Raw genomic sequence first — 16,876 nt, forward strand, 5'->3', positions numbered from 1 at the left:
GCGGGGGGCCCCCCTTCGGGGCGCAGACGGGTACTCTGCAGAAGGCCGGGAACCCACCGGGCCTTGCTTCTGAGGAAGAGACTCCGTTCAGGCGACAGACGGCAAACAAAGGCTTGTCCTTTCAGGAGCCTAGTCGGGGCGCCCAGGCTGACGGCTCCATTGACTACCCCGACCCCTGAGAGGGCACCGCGAGGGGCGCAGGGCTTTGTTATGGGCCCACAGAGAGGGTCCGTCTCCTGGGCGATGGAGGGCCACTCTGAGGAGCCCTGCGGGCAGTGTGCGCTGGGAGCACGGGGTCGGTGGGTAGCTGGGCCGACGAGGGGGCGCCCGGACCTCACCGCACGGACCCTCTCGCCCGCGACCGGGTTACTGAGCCCCGCACCGGCCTGGGCACAGGCGGGGGCGCGGCGCGCGTGACGTCAGCGCCCCGCCCCCGCGGCCCCGCCCCCCGCATTCCAGGCCCGGCCCTGCCCGGGGCCTGTCCGGGCGCGCCGCCCGCCCCCTCCCTCGGGGCCGCCCCTCCCGCGGCCGCGCTTGGTCCCCGCCCGCCGGGCGGCCAGCCCGCCGGCTCGCCCGCCCGGCCCGGCCCGGCCTCCGCCCGCGCGGGGCTCAGCGGCTGCGGCTCCGCTGCCCGCCGCCGCCGTTGCCGCCATTGACGTCAGAGGGGCGGGCACATGACCCCGCGCGGACCAATCGGCGCGCGGCCGAGCGGCTTCTGCAATCTCTCCAGCGAGCCGGCCCCCGCCCCCCGCCGCGGCCCCCGCCCGACACACACTCGCGCCGGACGGACGCGCGGACACACGTACAGTACACACGGGCCGGCGGCGGGCGCGCGGCGGCCGCACCGAGACACGCCCGCGCCTCCCGCGCCCCCCGGCCGCCTCCGCCCGCCCGGCCGCCCTCCTCTCCCGCGCTCCGTCCCTCGCGCCGAGCCCGTCCGCCGCGCCGAGCATGCACGCGACCAGCTAGGAGGAAGCCGGGAGCGCCGCCCGCAGCGCCGCCCCGCCCGCGGAGCCCTTCTCCTGCGGGGGCGCCCCGAGCCCCACACCCCCCCACCTTCCCGAGGGGTGGGGGGGTGCGGGCCGCCGGATCCGGGGGCCCCGCCGCCCCAGACGTCCAGGACAGCCCCCTTTCCCCGCCCCCCGCCCCCTCCCCCCGGCCCGGCCATGGATCTGACCAGCAGCTCGGGCGGTGGCGGCGACCCCCGGCAGATCGAGGAGACCAAGCCGCTGCTGGGGGGCGACACGTCGGCCCCCGAGGGCACGAAGATGGGCGCCGTGCCCTGCCGCCGGGCCCTGCTGCTTTGCAACGGAATGAGGTACAAACTGCTGCAGGAGGGCGACATCCAGGTCTGTGTCATCCGGCACCCGCGGACCTTTCTCAGCAAGATCCTCACCTCGAAATTCCTGAGGCGCTGGGAGCCGCACCACCTAACGCTGGCCGACAACAGCCTGGCGTCCGCCACGGTGAGTCGCTGGGCGGCGGGCTGCACCCCGCTCCTCTTCCCCGCGCGCGGCCGAGGGGCGCCCCCCCTGGCTGCCCCCCTGCGCTGCACCTGGGCCCAGGCCTGGGCCTGCGGGTGGTGGTGGTGCCCCCCTCCCCCCAGGCTGTGGGATCTAAAGCCCTAGACGGGTCCGGGGAGACCCCGAGAATCCTGGAACTGAGTGGGCCCACCCCAAGCCGGACGCCCAGGACCTGGTGCGCCCAGGCTGTTTCGGGTGGATGCGGCCGTGTAGGCGCGGGCCGGGGGCCCCGTTGGAGGTGGGGGCTCCCTTTTCTGGAAGCTCGTGGTGTGGAGGAGAGAACAAAACACAACTGGGGTGGGGCACCAAAAAGGCCCCTAACTCAACCCTCAAATACCTCAAGAATTTGCGAAATGCCAGTTTCTTTCTTTCGTTAGTGTAGCAGTTTTTTGTTGTTGTCGCTTTTGTGTGTGTTAATTCTTTTTCCTTCCGCTGACTGGCAGGTGAAACTGGGTGCTTCCCTTTCTGACTAGCTCATCTGCACACTGGGGAGGTTGGAGCTGGAGGGGGAGGGGGTCCTGGATTCCCCCCCTTACACACACACACACACACACACACACACACACACCCCACACCCCACACCCCCCACCACCCCCACCACCCCCACTCCCCAGCTGCCGGAATGGCCCAGTTGAATGGTGAAAGCTGCTTTTCCAGCCCTGGGCTTTGCATTGTCTGCAGAAGGGTGGTGTGTGCGAGCGCGCGTGTGTTTTGTTGCTTGTGGTTGTGTTTTGTATTTTGTTGTTGTTTTCAAATACACAGCTAGGACTGGGTCAGCTGGATGAGGAGGGGGGGGGAGCCATTGATGATGTTTCTGAAACCAAACCCGCAAATGGTGGCCTTCTGCCTTGTCCATGGAGGAAGACAGCTGTGTTGGGGTCGTGGGGCGGGGGTGGCGGGTGGCAGCCGTGGTGAACAGGATGCTTTTGTGTTTTGAAACAAGGACAGTTAAAAAACACTGACTCCAGCTTGGGCCTGGGCCTGGGCCTGGGGGGTGCCCCCTCCTCTCTGGGGAGGTGGTTGGTCTTCCCCAGAATGCACAGCCTGCCTCCCACCCCCACTCCCCACTTCACCCCGGGGGGGCCCATGGTGAACCTGTTTACTGAGCAGAGTGGGAGGGGGCAGGAGCCAACGCCTGCCCACACCTGTGCCAGGAAAACTGGTCAGGAAACTGTGTCGCTTCCATGGCATGTCAGACGTGTAGCGTGTGGAGACATTTCCCCCCGGCATCCATGTTCCCAGGGCTGTGTGTCACAGGCCTGACACGGGTACGGAGGAATGGGGAGTGGGGGAAAAGTTAGCTGAAGCCGCCACACTCCTGGGGCCGTCGTGCCCCCCACCCCCACCCCCACCCCCCAAGCCCTGGAACGGGCTAAAGGCCCACCCAGGCTTTTTTTCGGATTTTGGGCCCGACGTGCTTGGAACGCCAGCGTTTCCGCTCTGAGGGCACGTTGGTGCAGTATCTGCAAAGCTGCCTCTGCTGGGAGGCTGGCGGTGAGGGGCGGGAGGGGGGGGCGCTGCGAGGCGGGCGGTCCCTGCGGGTAAGCTGGGCTGGTTCTGTCTGAATCCAGCCACAGGCCCCTGTGGAAGCCAATGGAGGGAGAGGTGCAGGAAACTGGCCTGTGCTCAGAGAGGGGGTAGGGGGGATTGTGAGCTCAGTTGTTCCCCCTGCTGGGGACCTGAAGTCCCCACCACCTACTTGAGATTTGTCACCTGGCTGAGAGGGAGGGGGCTTTTGGATGTTTGGATGATTATTTCTCTCTGTGGTCCCTGCCACCCCCCATGGCGAAGGGGCACCAGTAAGGAGTGTAAAATGGCCGAGAGAGGCACGGCCATCCCCAGGGAGGTCTGCAGGCTGCTGCTGTTGTGGTTTGAGGGGGAGCTTGCCTGGGAGGCACATGGCCCCCCACCCCCACCCCCAGCTTAACGGCCATTGCCCAAGGGGGGGTGGTGTGTGTATGTGTGTGTGTGTGTGTGTGTGTGAGTGTGTGTGTGTGTAAGAGAGGATCAGGGAGAGCGGAAGGCCAGGCCACAGCTGGGGACTGGTTTCTCAAGAGACCAGAGGCCCCCACCCACCTTGGCCAGCAGAGACGGGTGGCACTTCCCGGCCAGGCCACTCGGGCCTCTTTGGGGAGCAGGAACCAGACGGCTCTACTGAGCCAGGCCCTCACCCAAGGAGCTGTGGAAGAATGAACTAGGAGGAAGTGCCCAGGGCTGCCTGGCACACTGCTACCATCCTTCCCTAGCAGGGGTATCCATGGTGCTGCCCCTGCTGTGCAGTGAGCACTCCCTACGGGTCCTGTGGGCATGGAGGTGGGGCTTCTGCCACCTAGGACCTGGCTCTTAATGAGGCTGTTGGAGTGGGAACCCTGTGGAGGGGGTTCCCTGTGACCTGGACATTATGTCATCTGTCTGCATTTGAGAGGGCTGCCCTGGCACTTGATTGAGAGATATTAGCCCCCATGAAACAGGTGAGTTTGAGCTCAGTTCAGCCTAATAACCTCACCCGCCCCTTCAGCCCTTGAGGCTCAGTGGTTGCTGCTGGCCCCGTCTTGAGTGGCCAGGTACATCTCCTATTGGGCATCTCCTGCTACGCAGCGGCCATCATCCAAGGCTGCAAACAGCCCACCCCAGACCATCTGGTTCTTATCCCATTAGTGGTACGGGCTGCAGTAAAGACCCAGACGGACTGATGTGGAGCCCGGGCTGCTTGTACCCAGAGGCTTTGCAGCATGTGTCCACTCTGGTACCATGCACTGGCTGGTTGTCCTGAACAAGAGCTGCCTCCCCCGCCACCGCTGCGCAGGGCCAGGTGGAAGCACACTGTGGCCAAGTCCCACCTGGCCGGCAGCCCGAGCTCCCCACACCCTGAGTGCTGGGCTGTCCTGTCCTGGAGTCCCTGCTGGGTGTTCCTCAGGTCCAGCAGAGCAAGAAGGGGTGCAGGAGGCTCAGCCTAGGGTCCTTGGACCCCTCTCCTTGTCTCTAGCTAAAGCAACTGGCTGCCGGGTCCGGGCCTGGCCGTAAACTTTGCCTCCTGGGGATTAGGTGGGAGCCTGGGTTACTGATTAAATCCTTCCCGGGCCAGGCGGCCGGGGTGGATGCGCTCCTTGGAGACTTTGGATCCTGAAGGCTCAGAAACAAAGAAGGAAATAGCCAGGGGAGGGGGGAGTGTCACTGACCTGGGAGCCATTTGCCCCTGCTCAGGTTCACATGTGACCTGCCGGCTGCACTTGAAGGGGGCAGGGCAGGGCTGGCGGGGAAATCCTCTTTCCCACCCAACCCTCCTTTCTTTCCTTGGGCCTTCCTGGATTTCTCAGGGCCACTGTCGCTGCCGCTGCTGCCACCGCCAGTGTGGTGGTAGCCAGCCCGGGAGCCCAGGATCCATTTTACTATCCCCGACCTTGGGTTGAATCTGATCACCTATTAGCCGTGCTTGTCAGCCAGAAGAAGGCTTTGTTTCCTCTGCACCAAGACACACAAATAAGCCGCTCACCCCTTCATCTCATCATCATTGTCATCAGGGTTCAAACGCAGCCCACCGATGTCACCTCAGAATGGCAGGTCCTGATCAGGGCTCTCCGTCCTCTATCCGTCCGTTCACCGCACGTTAGTCCCCTGCCTTGATTCATCATGGCCCTCTTGTTCAATTGTCACCGCTCTGCTGTGCCTGTCGTGAGGTCCCCGGGCAGCTCTGCTAACAAGAAGGTCACCTTAGTGCTCTGTAGCTTTTTCCTTCTTCTTATGGGTGCTTTTTAAAAAAATACTTTATTGAGAGCTCTTACATATATCATAAATTCCATCAATCACATAAAACAGTATTGTACAATTGCTACCACAGTCTATGGGTGCTTTCTTTGGGAGGGTGGGGGGATACCTTCTTCTGGGTTCTTGCTGTGTCAGGTGCTAAGCTTGGAGCCTTCTTGCCCAGATCATGTGGTTCCTGCTGGAGAATTCAGACCTGTGTCCCCCAGAGGAGCCACGGGCCCCGTGACAATGCTGTGCACGCACATGTGTGTGTATATGCATACGTGCGCGGGTGCTCTCACACGTGTCGATGTCGGTTCATTTTTTTCATTTGCCTCTCTATCATTTGTCCTAGGTAGGTCCAGCATTCCTGACTTTTTATTTTGTTTTAAACGTGTTTAGCAGCTAGCGAGTAAAGGCAGATTTTCCCCCTGCCCCCCTTTCAATGCCAATTGCCCTAAGAAGATTGTGGAGTGTTTATCCAGCTTGTTCCACAGATAACTTGCGTGGTTAGTGGGGGCCTGAGGGGAGCGGCAGAGACAGCAGAGGGGAAGAAATCGGAAGTTTTCTGCAGAAATTCTCAGCATGGTCAGCCCTTGCTGGGAGTAAATAAGTGCATGTGGGCAGAGATGCTGCCCAGATCTGTCCATGTTGCCCTTTGCCCGGCCCCATGCAGCGTCTTATCCAGGTGGGAGGTGGCCCAGGGGGACCTCAGTGGGACCGCAGGATCAATTCCAGTCAAGGGAGGCACCTACGGGTGTCTGGTCCTCAAGTGAGTCGGAAAGTCACGCTGACACTGAGCTGAGGTCCGGTGGGTGTGGGAGATCATGTGGAGAATGGTTGACCTACTGTGAGACTGACCAGAGTCGGCAAAGAGACACGCAGTGTGCCCAGCTGTTGGAAGAATGGACTGATAGACCTGTGTGGTGCAGGATTGTCACCAGGCCTTGGTGTGTTTCCAAGCACCCGTGGGTGGCATTTGGGAAGCTGTGGAAAATGAGGGACACCTGCATTTCATAGCCCCTGGGTTGGCTGCTGGGCTTCCCTCATCCACCTGCTATTGGCGGGGACACACCGTGGCACCTGAGCCACAGCTAGTTCTGGCACCGACTCTCCTGCTTGTGGGTGCTGCGTTTCCAGGGTGCTGTCTTCGCCATGACCCTCCACCCCCACCCTGGGAACCCTTGGAGATGTTTGTAAAGACAGACACTCCAGGTGGTTGAAACTGGTCATGATTAAAGGATTAAAGCGAGATTAATACAGGCAGCCCGGTGTTGTGTGTCCACACAGTCGGAGTGGGAGTTCTGGTTTTGCCGACTTGTCATTAGGTCTGGATTCTGAGGTCTGACCTGGCTGTGTGGCTTGTGGCACGTTGCTTTCCCTCTCAGGGCCCCAGTTTCCCCCACCTGTCAGGTGGAGGGTTGTACCTTTACTTGTGTGGTTGGGGTAAAGACTGGAGGAGAATCTCGCAAACACCTGGCAGGACGGAGAGTGCGCAGTAGGGCTGCTCTGGGCAGCTGTCACTCAGTACCTTGTTCCCTGCTGCCCCAACAGAGCACCGCAGAGTTCTGCACACAGGCAGGAGGAGGCGGAGCAGGGCACTTGGAGAAGTTAGGGGTGCTGAGCAGAAGCTCTGGCATGTTTGACGGCAACAAAACTGTTGCAAGATATTTAAAAAGTTCCTCAGAAACCGGCTAACTTGTTTATGAAATCATAAAGGACAAATAAAGCAGCACTAAGTTTTGTGGAAATGGAAACCATAAAGCGCCCCCCAGGTCAGTGCAAACCCCGCATCCGGGCCTGTGCTGACAAGGGCATTTCTCTCAGTCCAATCCTCCGCGCCCTGACCCCCATACACTGTTCCCCAAACCTTGGTCCTGTGTCTCTCAGACAGTGATGCCACACGCTGTGTATCTTGTGGCTCCCTGGTCTTTTTCATAGCTGCGTTGTGTTCTGCTCAGAGGTCCATCGTGACAGGGCAGCAGGTGGCCCCCTACCGATGGACTCAGTCAATGCTGACTCATAGGCTCCCGTAGGGCAGGGCAGAACTGACCCTGTGGGTTTCCCAGACGGTGACTCTGAGCAGGAGCGGAAAAGCCTTGTGTTTCTGCTGCAGACCGGCTGGTAACCCTTTGGGTTAGCGGTTCTATGTGTAAGTCACTATGCCTGTACTGATGACCGGTGGAAAGTTAGGTTGAAAACCCACTGCTGACCAGTCGGAGGAGCCGTGGTGATGTAGTGGTTATGGGTTGGGCTGTCTTCCTCCTCGGGAAGACAGATAGGGCTTTCTGCTCCCGTAGACAGTGGTAGTCTCTCAGAAGCCCACGGAGGATGGCAGCAAGTTGAGTTTTAGAGAGCCGGCCAGTCAATGCCAACTCACGGTGACCCTTGGGGGACAGAGTAGATAGAACCTGCTCATTGGTTCTCCAAGGCGGTACATCTTCAGGGATGAAGTTTGCCTCCTCTTTCTTCCACAGAGGGGCTCTGGTTGGTTTGAATTGCCGACTTCTAGGTTAGCAGTCCACAGTGGCACCCTGCTGCCTGTGAACTTAGGTCATTCTCAGCCTTTCAAGCAAGGCGCTCTCTACCTCTGGTCAGTGGCATCGTTTCTGATGTGATAACTGGAATGTTCTATTGCTCACTTCTTTGGGGTGGTGGGGGGTGGGCAGTGGCAGAATAGCACGGGCCCCAGAGTGCTTAGCAAGGAACCATAGCCCTCTCTTGAAGGATGGAAGGGCAAGGGGCAAGGAGGTAGAGAGTTCTGAATGCCTGGGTCCCTGTGGGTGGAGCCTGGGGAGTGGAGGCCTCTGAGCAAGTCACTGAGGCTGGGGTCTGTATGGCCCAGGGCAGGCGGCTGTTTCCTGCTCCACGTCATGAGTGCACCCGGTGTGTCCACAGCCTTCCTGCTTTCCTCGGGAGGGCAGCCAGAGGACGGGAGGATGTGGGGGCTTCTCTTCTTTACTGAGGCCCCGGTATTCTCAGGGTGGGTTGCGGGGCGGGGTGGGGGAGGGGCAGGCAGAGGCAGCTAAACACTGCCACCATCCTGGCTCCAGCTGTAACCAAAAGGTGGCAAAGATGGGGTTTGGGGAGGCAGAGGGGCTACTGGACATTGCTGCCACAGGCAGCTCTGCAGGGCTCTCCCTGCTTCTGCCTCCAGCAGGCACCTTCAGAGCCCAGACCCCTTGGAGAAGGTATTTCTGCAGGAGGGACAGAAGCCAGGTGGGGCAGTGGAGTGATGAGAGCATGGAGTCTGACGTCAGACAGGCCAGGTTGCATCTCCACAGCCCTGCAACTTCCTGGCTAGAGACCTTGGGCAGGTCACCTAACCCCTGCCCTTATCTGTAAACAGGATCATAGGCACTAGGCACTTCCTGTTTGCCTGGATGGCAGTGCTGAGCAAGGTTAGGCCAACAGCTCATTCACACATTCATTCAGCCAGTACACATCGCTCCCTTGGGCCCTTTGAGCAGAGAGCAAGCCCCTGCCCTCCTGGGACTACCCGGTGGAGGGCAGGCGACATACACTGAGCACACCAGGGCATCCATCAGGTGGTGGGCAGGACTGGGGGAAACAGCAGGCACTGGCCAGGACTGGGGCTGTGGTCAGGGAAGAAGGTGCTACCTGGGGGAGGAGCATTACAGGCCAGGGAGTATACATGCAAAGGCCCTGAGGCTGGACCCACCCGAGAAATGACCAGACAGGGTTGTCCTTGAGGGACAGAGCAGAACCTTTCCTTAGAGTCCTAAGGAGGCTGCCAAGTCCACTGGGAGCCATCTGTTCCCTAACTCCCTGCGCCACCACCTGCTACATGCTGAGTGGGGGTCTCCGCTTCTGGTGCTGTGGCCATCAGTTAAAACATCTTGGGCATGGAGGATGGGCAGGGGCTAGGCTGCCTGTGGGTGGAGCCCCTACTAGGGTTTCTGTTGTGTGTATGTCAGCTGGACTCTTAACCCCACTCACGTCTCCATGAGTAAAGACAGGAGTGTGTGGTCCACTCTAAAGAGACTCTTGCTCTAGAAAGCCCAGCAGAGCTTTCTAAAATGACAGTGACCTTCCACCGCTCCTAGGTCCCCAAACAGGCCCCTCATCTGATTTACCGAGGCCCCTGACAGCTGACGACTGGGTCTGGCAGGACTTCAAACCCAGGGCCCCTGCCTCCCAGTCTTTACCCCTTTGTCTTGAGCTCAGCTGCTCCCCCCCCACTCCGCCCTCAGGACGATAGGATCAAGAATGCTTATCAAGGACTGATGGGCTGGGGTTAGGCTAGGCACATGACTCTCCAGTAGGGAAGATGAGCCGGATTCTCCGGTCCTCAGGTGAGCGTCCTGCCCGCCTGCCTACCTGCCGGGGAGCAGGCAATTCCTTGAGGCTGGGCTAGCTGGGGCTGGCCCAGGAAGATTGTCAGGAGAGGCAAGATAACCCTGGAATGGCTAGTAACTTCCTTAGGCGATTTGAGCTAGTCCCAGGTTCCTTAGAGGCCCAGACCAGCTGACAAACAGGAATGCAGCCTGGGGGGAGAATCTGGCTTCCCATTGGCTCACCCTCCATCCTAGGTGAGCCTGCTCATCAGCACACGGACCACTGGGAGGCTGGGAGGCGTGGCCAATGGTGTAGAAATACTGTCTTGGGGTAGGCTAGTGAGTGCTGTAACCGGTACCCCCAGCACACCGGAGCGGGCCAGAGGCGTGGCAGCTCTGTCTGTCTGTGTTGGGGCAGGCTAGTGAGTGTTGTAACCAGTATCCTCCTATCTTGGAGGCTTCATGCAATGACGTCTCCAGAGGGAAGCCTCTCCCCACTCAACTGCCCTGCTCTGGGGCCCAGCAGCCCATCACTGTCACCGTCCTGCTGCCCCCCCAGGTCTTCCACTGAGGACCATCTGGTCCATCTGGAGGGACTCGCTGCCAGGTGCAGGATGTAAGGCCCTGGGAAGTGGGTCCACTCCCTGGGAATGCCCCCTTCAGCTGCCCCGGCTCTGCCCTGGTTCCCAGTGGTTCTGAGGGTGGTGGCAGGTTTGAAAGTCTGCCACCCTCTCTCTGGCAGGAAATCAGATACAACAGCAATGGCACTGATGGCAGCGGTGTTTCTTGAGTCCCCACTGTGTGCCAGGCACAGAGTGTGCGCATCACTTTCAGAGCAGGTGTGCGGTGTGGGGCCAGGGTTGAGTGTGAAGCCCAGGTCTGACACTGCCCCCCTCTCCCCACCCCCGCAACCAGTCTGTGCATGTCGCAGATGTCTGTACGTCTGCAGGGTGCTCATACATGCCCCTCAGCCTCCTGCTTCCTTGGCAGTAAATGGGTGTCTCCGTTTAGAGTCTGCCAGTGAGTTCAGGGCCCGAGTGATGTGACGTGCACGCGGAGTGGTTCTGCGGTGAGTGGTCAGGTAGACGGCTGTGAATTGATTCTGTGCCTCTGCGTCGCTTTGCAGCCTCAAGAGGAGTGTTGGGATGGAGACTCAGGAACCAAACTCCCTGCCTTCGAGGTGACGCTGACCCTCAGGGTCCTCCAGGACAGGGGAGCACACCCCTGTGGGTCTCCATGGCCATCAGTCTTTATGGGAGCAGAAAACCTCATCTTTCTCTGGCAGTGTCTGGGCGGTTCAAACAGCTGACCTTGTGATTAGCAGCCCAGTGCACGACCCCTACACCCACAGGGCTTCTTGTCTTGGGACAGAGGTGGTTCTGGAGCAGGGTGGCTAGCAGTGTGGGGGGAAGGTTCCCCAGGAGAGGCTTGGAGTAGGGAGGAGCCTGTGGGATGTGGCTTCCCCAGCACACTCAGGATGCGCCCGAGCCCAGGGTGCCTCTGTGGGAAGCTCCCGGAGGTCACAGGGGTGACCACCATGGTGGCTGCTCCAGGTGCCAGACACTGAGCTAGGAGGGTTACAGGGTCGAGTCCCTACAACAAGCCGAGAGAGCCCACCCATTATTCTCCCCACTTCACAGATGGGGAAGCTGGGCCCACGGTGGCTGAGTCAATGGGTGGATGGATGGCTGCAGCTGCAGGGGGTTATCCAAGGGTGCTTCCTTCCGACCCTCCTGCCTGTGCTCTGCCTCACATGGCCCCCTCCTCCCCTCCTGTGGCCTTGTGGGAAGATGCCGCCCTGCTGGCCAGGGTGATGCAGGCCTGGGAGCCCGCTCCATCTGCAGTGGAGGAAGTGCTGTGGGGTCGGAGCAGCTCAGGCGGCCGGCGCAGAGCTGCTCCTCCGAAAAGGGAACAATGACTTGTTGACGTGTGTGTTTCATGACCCCGTGACAGAGGGAACATGAACAGCCCAGGCCCAGCTGCTCCTGGACCGGGGGCCTCGGCAGGGCTGGCCAGGCCGGGGCCAGGTGGTGGGTGCACTGCAGATCGACTACCAGGATCCGATTCTCCCAGCTGCCTGTGATCCCATAAGGGGCTGAGAGGGAAATTGAGGCCCTCACAGTTTCAGGCTAGATGGTGGGGGGGGGGGGCGGGGAAGGGCACGAGGACAGCAGCAGCCACTTAGTGCAGCTCCTTCTCTTGAGCTAGGCACTGTCGTCAGCGTCCTGTTTTACAGATGAGCCAGCTGAGGCCCAGAGAGGAGCAGGGTCTGGAGTGAGGCAGGGAGTAAGGCCGAGGACTGAGAGCAAGGGGACCCAGAGGCTCACAGTGGCCTTTGCTGGCTCCAAGCTGAGAACAGGGCCTGAGGAAGGAAGATGGTATGTGGGCAGAAGGGTGCCCTTTCTGGGCGGCTCTTGGTGTCCTGTGCCCTGCAGTTCAAACCAAGCCTGCGTCGGTCCTAGTGTTCTCAGCCGGGAGGGCCTGATGCTCAGGAGTCACTGGGCAGCCCCATGGCCAGTGAGCACTAGGCCAGGCAAGCTCAAGCTCGTGGTCCACTGCAGGTGTGTGCCTTGGTCCCACTGCTGCCGCTCCCCCCCACCCCCGCCCGGCTGTGCTTCCATGTCAGCGGTTCCGGTGCCCCCTCGTAGTCCCGTCTCCCTAAGTCACCCAGGTCAGTGGTTCGGGGGCTGCCCTCTCCTCTTCTCTCCCGGAGGAGCACATGTTACCTAGCAGGCAGGGCAGGGCCAGGTCTTGCTCTGAGTGCTCACGATGGCCACGTGCTCTGCACACGGTGTCTCTGTGTCTCTCTTGCCCTGTGCATTATATGCTAGGCAGATGCCAGGAGGGACAGCCGCCCACCATAGTGTCTGCAGAATGTGGTGGGAATCCCCCCAGTCTTCTCCAGGACCTGGTGCACATGGGGTTTCAGCCACTTGGGAGCTGCAGAAGCTCAGCTTTGTGGACTTTTAAGTCCCCAGTGGGATGGAGAACCCTGACTTCGTGGGCTATGTTAGAGCATGTGTTCTGTGGGCGCTCCCCCCCCTCTGGTATGCAGGGTGCCCCACAGGACCTTAGCCCCCACCCTCTGGCAGGTGTCCTTGCGCCTGGCACGCTCCCCCATCCCCCACCCCAGCCAGGTAGGGTGTCCTTCCCCACGGCTTCCCCATGCCTGCCCTGCCATTAGAGGGACTCTGCAGGCCAGGGTGCTTGGGATGCCTTGGCCATCTGTTTTGGATCCAGATGTTTCCTTCCAGGCCCTGGTGCAGCAGTATGACTCGGCCCTCGGCCCATCTCCACTTGCCCCTCTGAGGTTGTTGTGAGTGTCAGCGTTAGAGTGGAGGGATGCGTGTCATGGGTGCCCAGGAAATGTCCCCTGTCATTGTCACCATCATCCCTTCTGGGACTGCTATCCCCGCTGGAATGACCGTGGCCTGACCGTAGCCTTACCCGCCTGTGACTGCTCTGAGGTGGACTTGGCCCTGCCATCCAAATCACCCACTCGAGGTGCAGGCCAGGCCTCAGGCCCCTTGATGGCGCCTCTCTATTTTCTAGGAACCCCTGGCCTTGTCTGGTGAACTCAGTGTCCAGAGGCGGGTCGGACAGGGCACAGGAGAGCATCGGGGCCTGGTGAGCAGACCCTCCACCCCTCCCACCTGCACCTGGCCATGGTCTGAGCAGGCTGGGCAGCTGCCGTGAGGAGCATGGGGACATTCCTGTTGGTTCACACCTCAGCTTTCAGCAGCAGTGCTTGGGAAATAAGATTTTGATCTCAGACAATATGATTTAAAAACTGAATTGAAAGTCGCTTTTATTTTCCAAACGATATTGCCCCTGACACATGCACTGGGCGGGAGTGAGGCTGCGGCTAAGCTTCCCAGGGGAAGAGTCACCCTGTGCCCCAACCACAGCCACAGCCCACGGGCTCTGGAGGCCTCCACCCCCCAGTGCCACCATGCGTCCTGCCTCGAAGGGAGGTGACTTCCTCTGGGCCAAGAAGTGTGACCCCCAAGTGCAATTGTTCAGCCCACCCCACTGGGTGGAGGCACCAAATCTCCCCGCCAGTGCACTGTGTAATTTTCTAGAAGGCAGGGTCTGGCTCCCTGGACACCCCAGCCATGAACACAGTCCACTGGTCTTTTCCTTTGGGCCAGCAATCTTTCCTTGAGTTTTCCCATCTTGGGCTTTGCCAGTGGAGAGCCAGGTAGAAGGGGAGACAGGAGGTGGGCACCTCTCTCCCTCAGTGCACCGAGCCCCCCTGACTTCCTTACTTGCCACCTCCTTGCCCTCAGGCCTAGGGGTAGGAGCTCAGGGGGTAGAAATCAGGTGACTGGCTGTCCCAGTTGCCTGGGAGCCAGGGCTTTCCATACAAAACCTGGAACAGTCCCAGGCAAAGTGGGACAGCCTGCTACTGTCAGTAGAAAAGCTGTCTCCTGTGTTTCCCCCTGCTGTCTGCCCGCACCTCTGTAGACTGTCACGAGTTAAAATTTCCACCAACCATACCTTGGGAGCCAACTTCTGCTGCCTTCAAGAGGATGGGGTGCTGTTTTAGAATTCATCGCAACCAAGCGGGTCATTACGTTAAGCATGTGGAACAAAATGGGTCCCGTGCACGCTCTTTCCGGAAGATGGGCCCCTCTTTAGACGGTGATGTTGCGGACTGCGGGGCCCCTTGCTTGCTTCCTATGGGCTGCTTGTTGTGTGAAGAACTTGAGGGCACTATTTATATATGTGTTTAGTCATAGGATAGTCTTGTGAAGAATTTCTAGGATGAGAGGGAAGGAGACTTAGAGATGTGAAGGGTGGGTGAGGGCCAGGGCTTGAACCCCTGGGGAGCTGCCTGCAGAGAGCCTGTTAAGCTGACTGGTGGGGTGCTCACAGCAAGGCCAAGTTGGATGAGACCAGGCTTTTGCTGCTCCTTGGTGTGCAGGCAGCAGGGGTAATGTACTCTGCCTCTGTGCGTGCGTATGTATGTATGTATGTATGTGTGTGCATGCGTGTGCCCGAACTGGGGGCATATGTGTGTGTCTAGGGCATGTAGTGCACATTCGGGCTTTGTCTAACACAGTCATGGCCAGTCTTGGAAAATGTTAGTCTTCTCTTTTTTTTCTATTTGTTAGTTTCCCTCCTCTCCACTCCCCCCACTCTATTACTTTGTCAATAAATTTATAATTACATATAATTTATAATTAGATTCAGAACTAAACAGTTGCAGAGTTGGAAAGGCAAATATTTGACATACATACCTCCACTGACCACTGCTTTACCTATGACAGACATCACTAATCAATTCTGGCATCTACTTCCCCATGATCCCAGAGACAGCCAGGACCAATCAATTGCTGGCATACCACATTTCTGATTTAGACCAAGCCATTCACATTGCATAGATTAGGGACCGGAGGCCCAGAGTTCAGCAATCCTCAGGGAGCCCCTTGGTGCTTGCCAGGGCCTGGTGTTGCATAGCCCTTTGGTTTACTTCTCCAGGGAGGCCCACACTGTGCGGATACTTGGTAACTAGCGACTCTATGATGCAGCCGTCTAAAGAACAGCTCTCTAAACTGCAGCTCCTCTCGGCGAAGCCATTTGGAGTTTCTTCCATTCCCGTGGTGCGGGGAGTGTTCTGCTTCTGTGGCAGAGTCCTGCCGCTGAGAGGATGCCTCGGGACACTCACTCTTGGACTTCTTGTGAGCGGTCCCTGGCCTGGCAAGAAGGTGACATGGTGACAGGCTCACGAGAGCCAACCCCCATGTTTGTTTTTTCAGGCCCTGTCATGCCCCAGGTTATAAAGCAGTCAGAGGGTCTGTGACCTCTTGCCAGCCAGACATGGAGCTTTCTGTGGAACTCCGCCCTCTAGGCGGTAAAGCTTCACTCAGTAGGAAAGATTGAGGGTAGGTTATTGCTCAGAGCACTGTGCCTCGGGCTGGGGGACTGCAGGGTTTGTCTGTGTGGCGCCTTCTGGGCGTGCTTGCTCTATACGCAGCCCTGGTTGGGGCATTCGCAGGCCAGGGGCTGCATGGAGTTTGGGAATAAGGGCCTGGAAAGGTGGTGTGGTTCCCCGGGAACTCTCTAAAGATTACCCCCTCCCCGAGGTTTCCAGGTTGGCCCTGCCTGCTCCTAGCATGTTTACTTTAAGAGGGTGGCTTAGTCCCCTACGCAGTGTGGCCTTGGGCCAGCCACCTCACAGGTGCCCTGACCTGTAAGCTCAGGGGACAGGATGGCAGCGAACCCGGGACGGTCAAGGGTTAAGGACTATTAAGTGTGTGCGTGTGTGGTGGGGGTGGGGGTGGGGGGAAAAGTCAAGAAAAACAAGCCTGGAGGATCTGCAAATGGTCTAGGGCAGATTCTGTAACGAGTGTCCCGATTCCGACCTCCGAAGCCGGGGCTCCTTGGGGCTGACGAAGGCCAGAGCTTCCACGGCGGCATCCCTGTGACGGAGGCCACCTGAGTGACGCAGTGGGCGTGCGCCCTGCTCCCCGGGCGTGGGAGCCCCCAAGAGGGTCTCCGTGCTGGGCAGGACAGCCTTAGGAAGAAGGGAGCCCAGCCACCCTGGGGAGCTCAAGCCACAGGGCAGCTACTGGTCACCGGCCCTTTCCCAGCATTGATCCATGGTCACACGTTGTTACCTAGGTGACTCTAGTAGGCGAGTGAGGACGGTCCCTGGGGGCCCTGTTTGATGGTGTCATGGACTTTGCCTGCCACTGTGTTTTGCTAGTTGGGGAGCCAATGAAAGCTTAACTCGCCCTTTCGTTTGCTTCCTAACTTCCACCACGTTTGGCAGCCTGGTGGGATGTGGTTGTACTTTCTTATGACTCTCAAATTTGCCTTTAAAAAGGTTCTCTTTGTGTGTGTATATGGGGTGGGGGTGGGGGTTACCTCTCCCACCTGTGAACCTCTCAATAGTCTGGTACATTGCCAAGAGCTGGGGTCAGTGAACCAGAGGGAACCGCAGTGAGGCAATAGCTAAGTGCTCGCCTGCTTGACCCAAAGGTTGGGTGTTCAAACCTACCAAGGACTCCCAGGAAACAGACCAGGTCCAGGGTAAGCTGGCTCTGGCTCAGGGGGCTGCTGCACATCAGAAGCTACTGCCCTGGCCTCACAGCCACCACTGTTTGTTGAGCACCCACCACACGTCCCATTCCATCCTCACAGTGGCCACACTGACAGACCTTTGCCCAGGTGGCCCCCTGGGAGTCACAAGCCAGGACCCATCCCTGTTGCCTGGCCACACTGTATTCTTGGCCCTGGCTCATCTTCACACCTGTAAGATTCCATCCAAAGGTGTGGTGGGCCCTGAGTCTGAGCAGAGAGCCC

At 59.4% G+C, this 16,876-nt stretch overlaps 1 protein-coding gene across 1 annotated transcript in view; it reads left to right on the forward strand.

The window, feature by feature from the left end:
- Window positions 1-699: 699 nt before the first annotated feature.
- Window positions 700-16,876, forward strand: part of CMIP (c-Maf inducing protein) — a 169,477-nt gene continuing 153,300 nt past the window's right edge. The window contains exon 1 of the mRNA XM_075538073.1: window positions 700-1,466. Within this exon, the coding sequence (XP_075394188.1) occupies window positions 1,167-1,466 (300 nt within the window). The 5' untranslated portion in view covers window positions 700-1,166. The remainder of the gene's footprint in view (window positions 1,467-16,876) is intronic.

This window comes from Tenrec ecaudatus, chromosome 18 (assembly GCF_050624435.1).
Source record: "Tenrec ecaudatus isolate mTenEca1 chromosome 18, mTenEca1.hap1, whole genome shotgun sequence".
Lineage (NCBI taxonomy): Eukaryota > Metazoa > Chordata > Mammalia > Afrosoricida > Tenrecidae > Tenrec > Tenrec ecaudatus.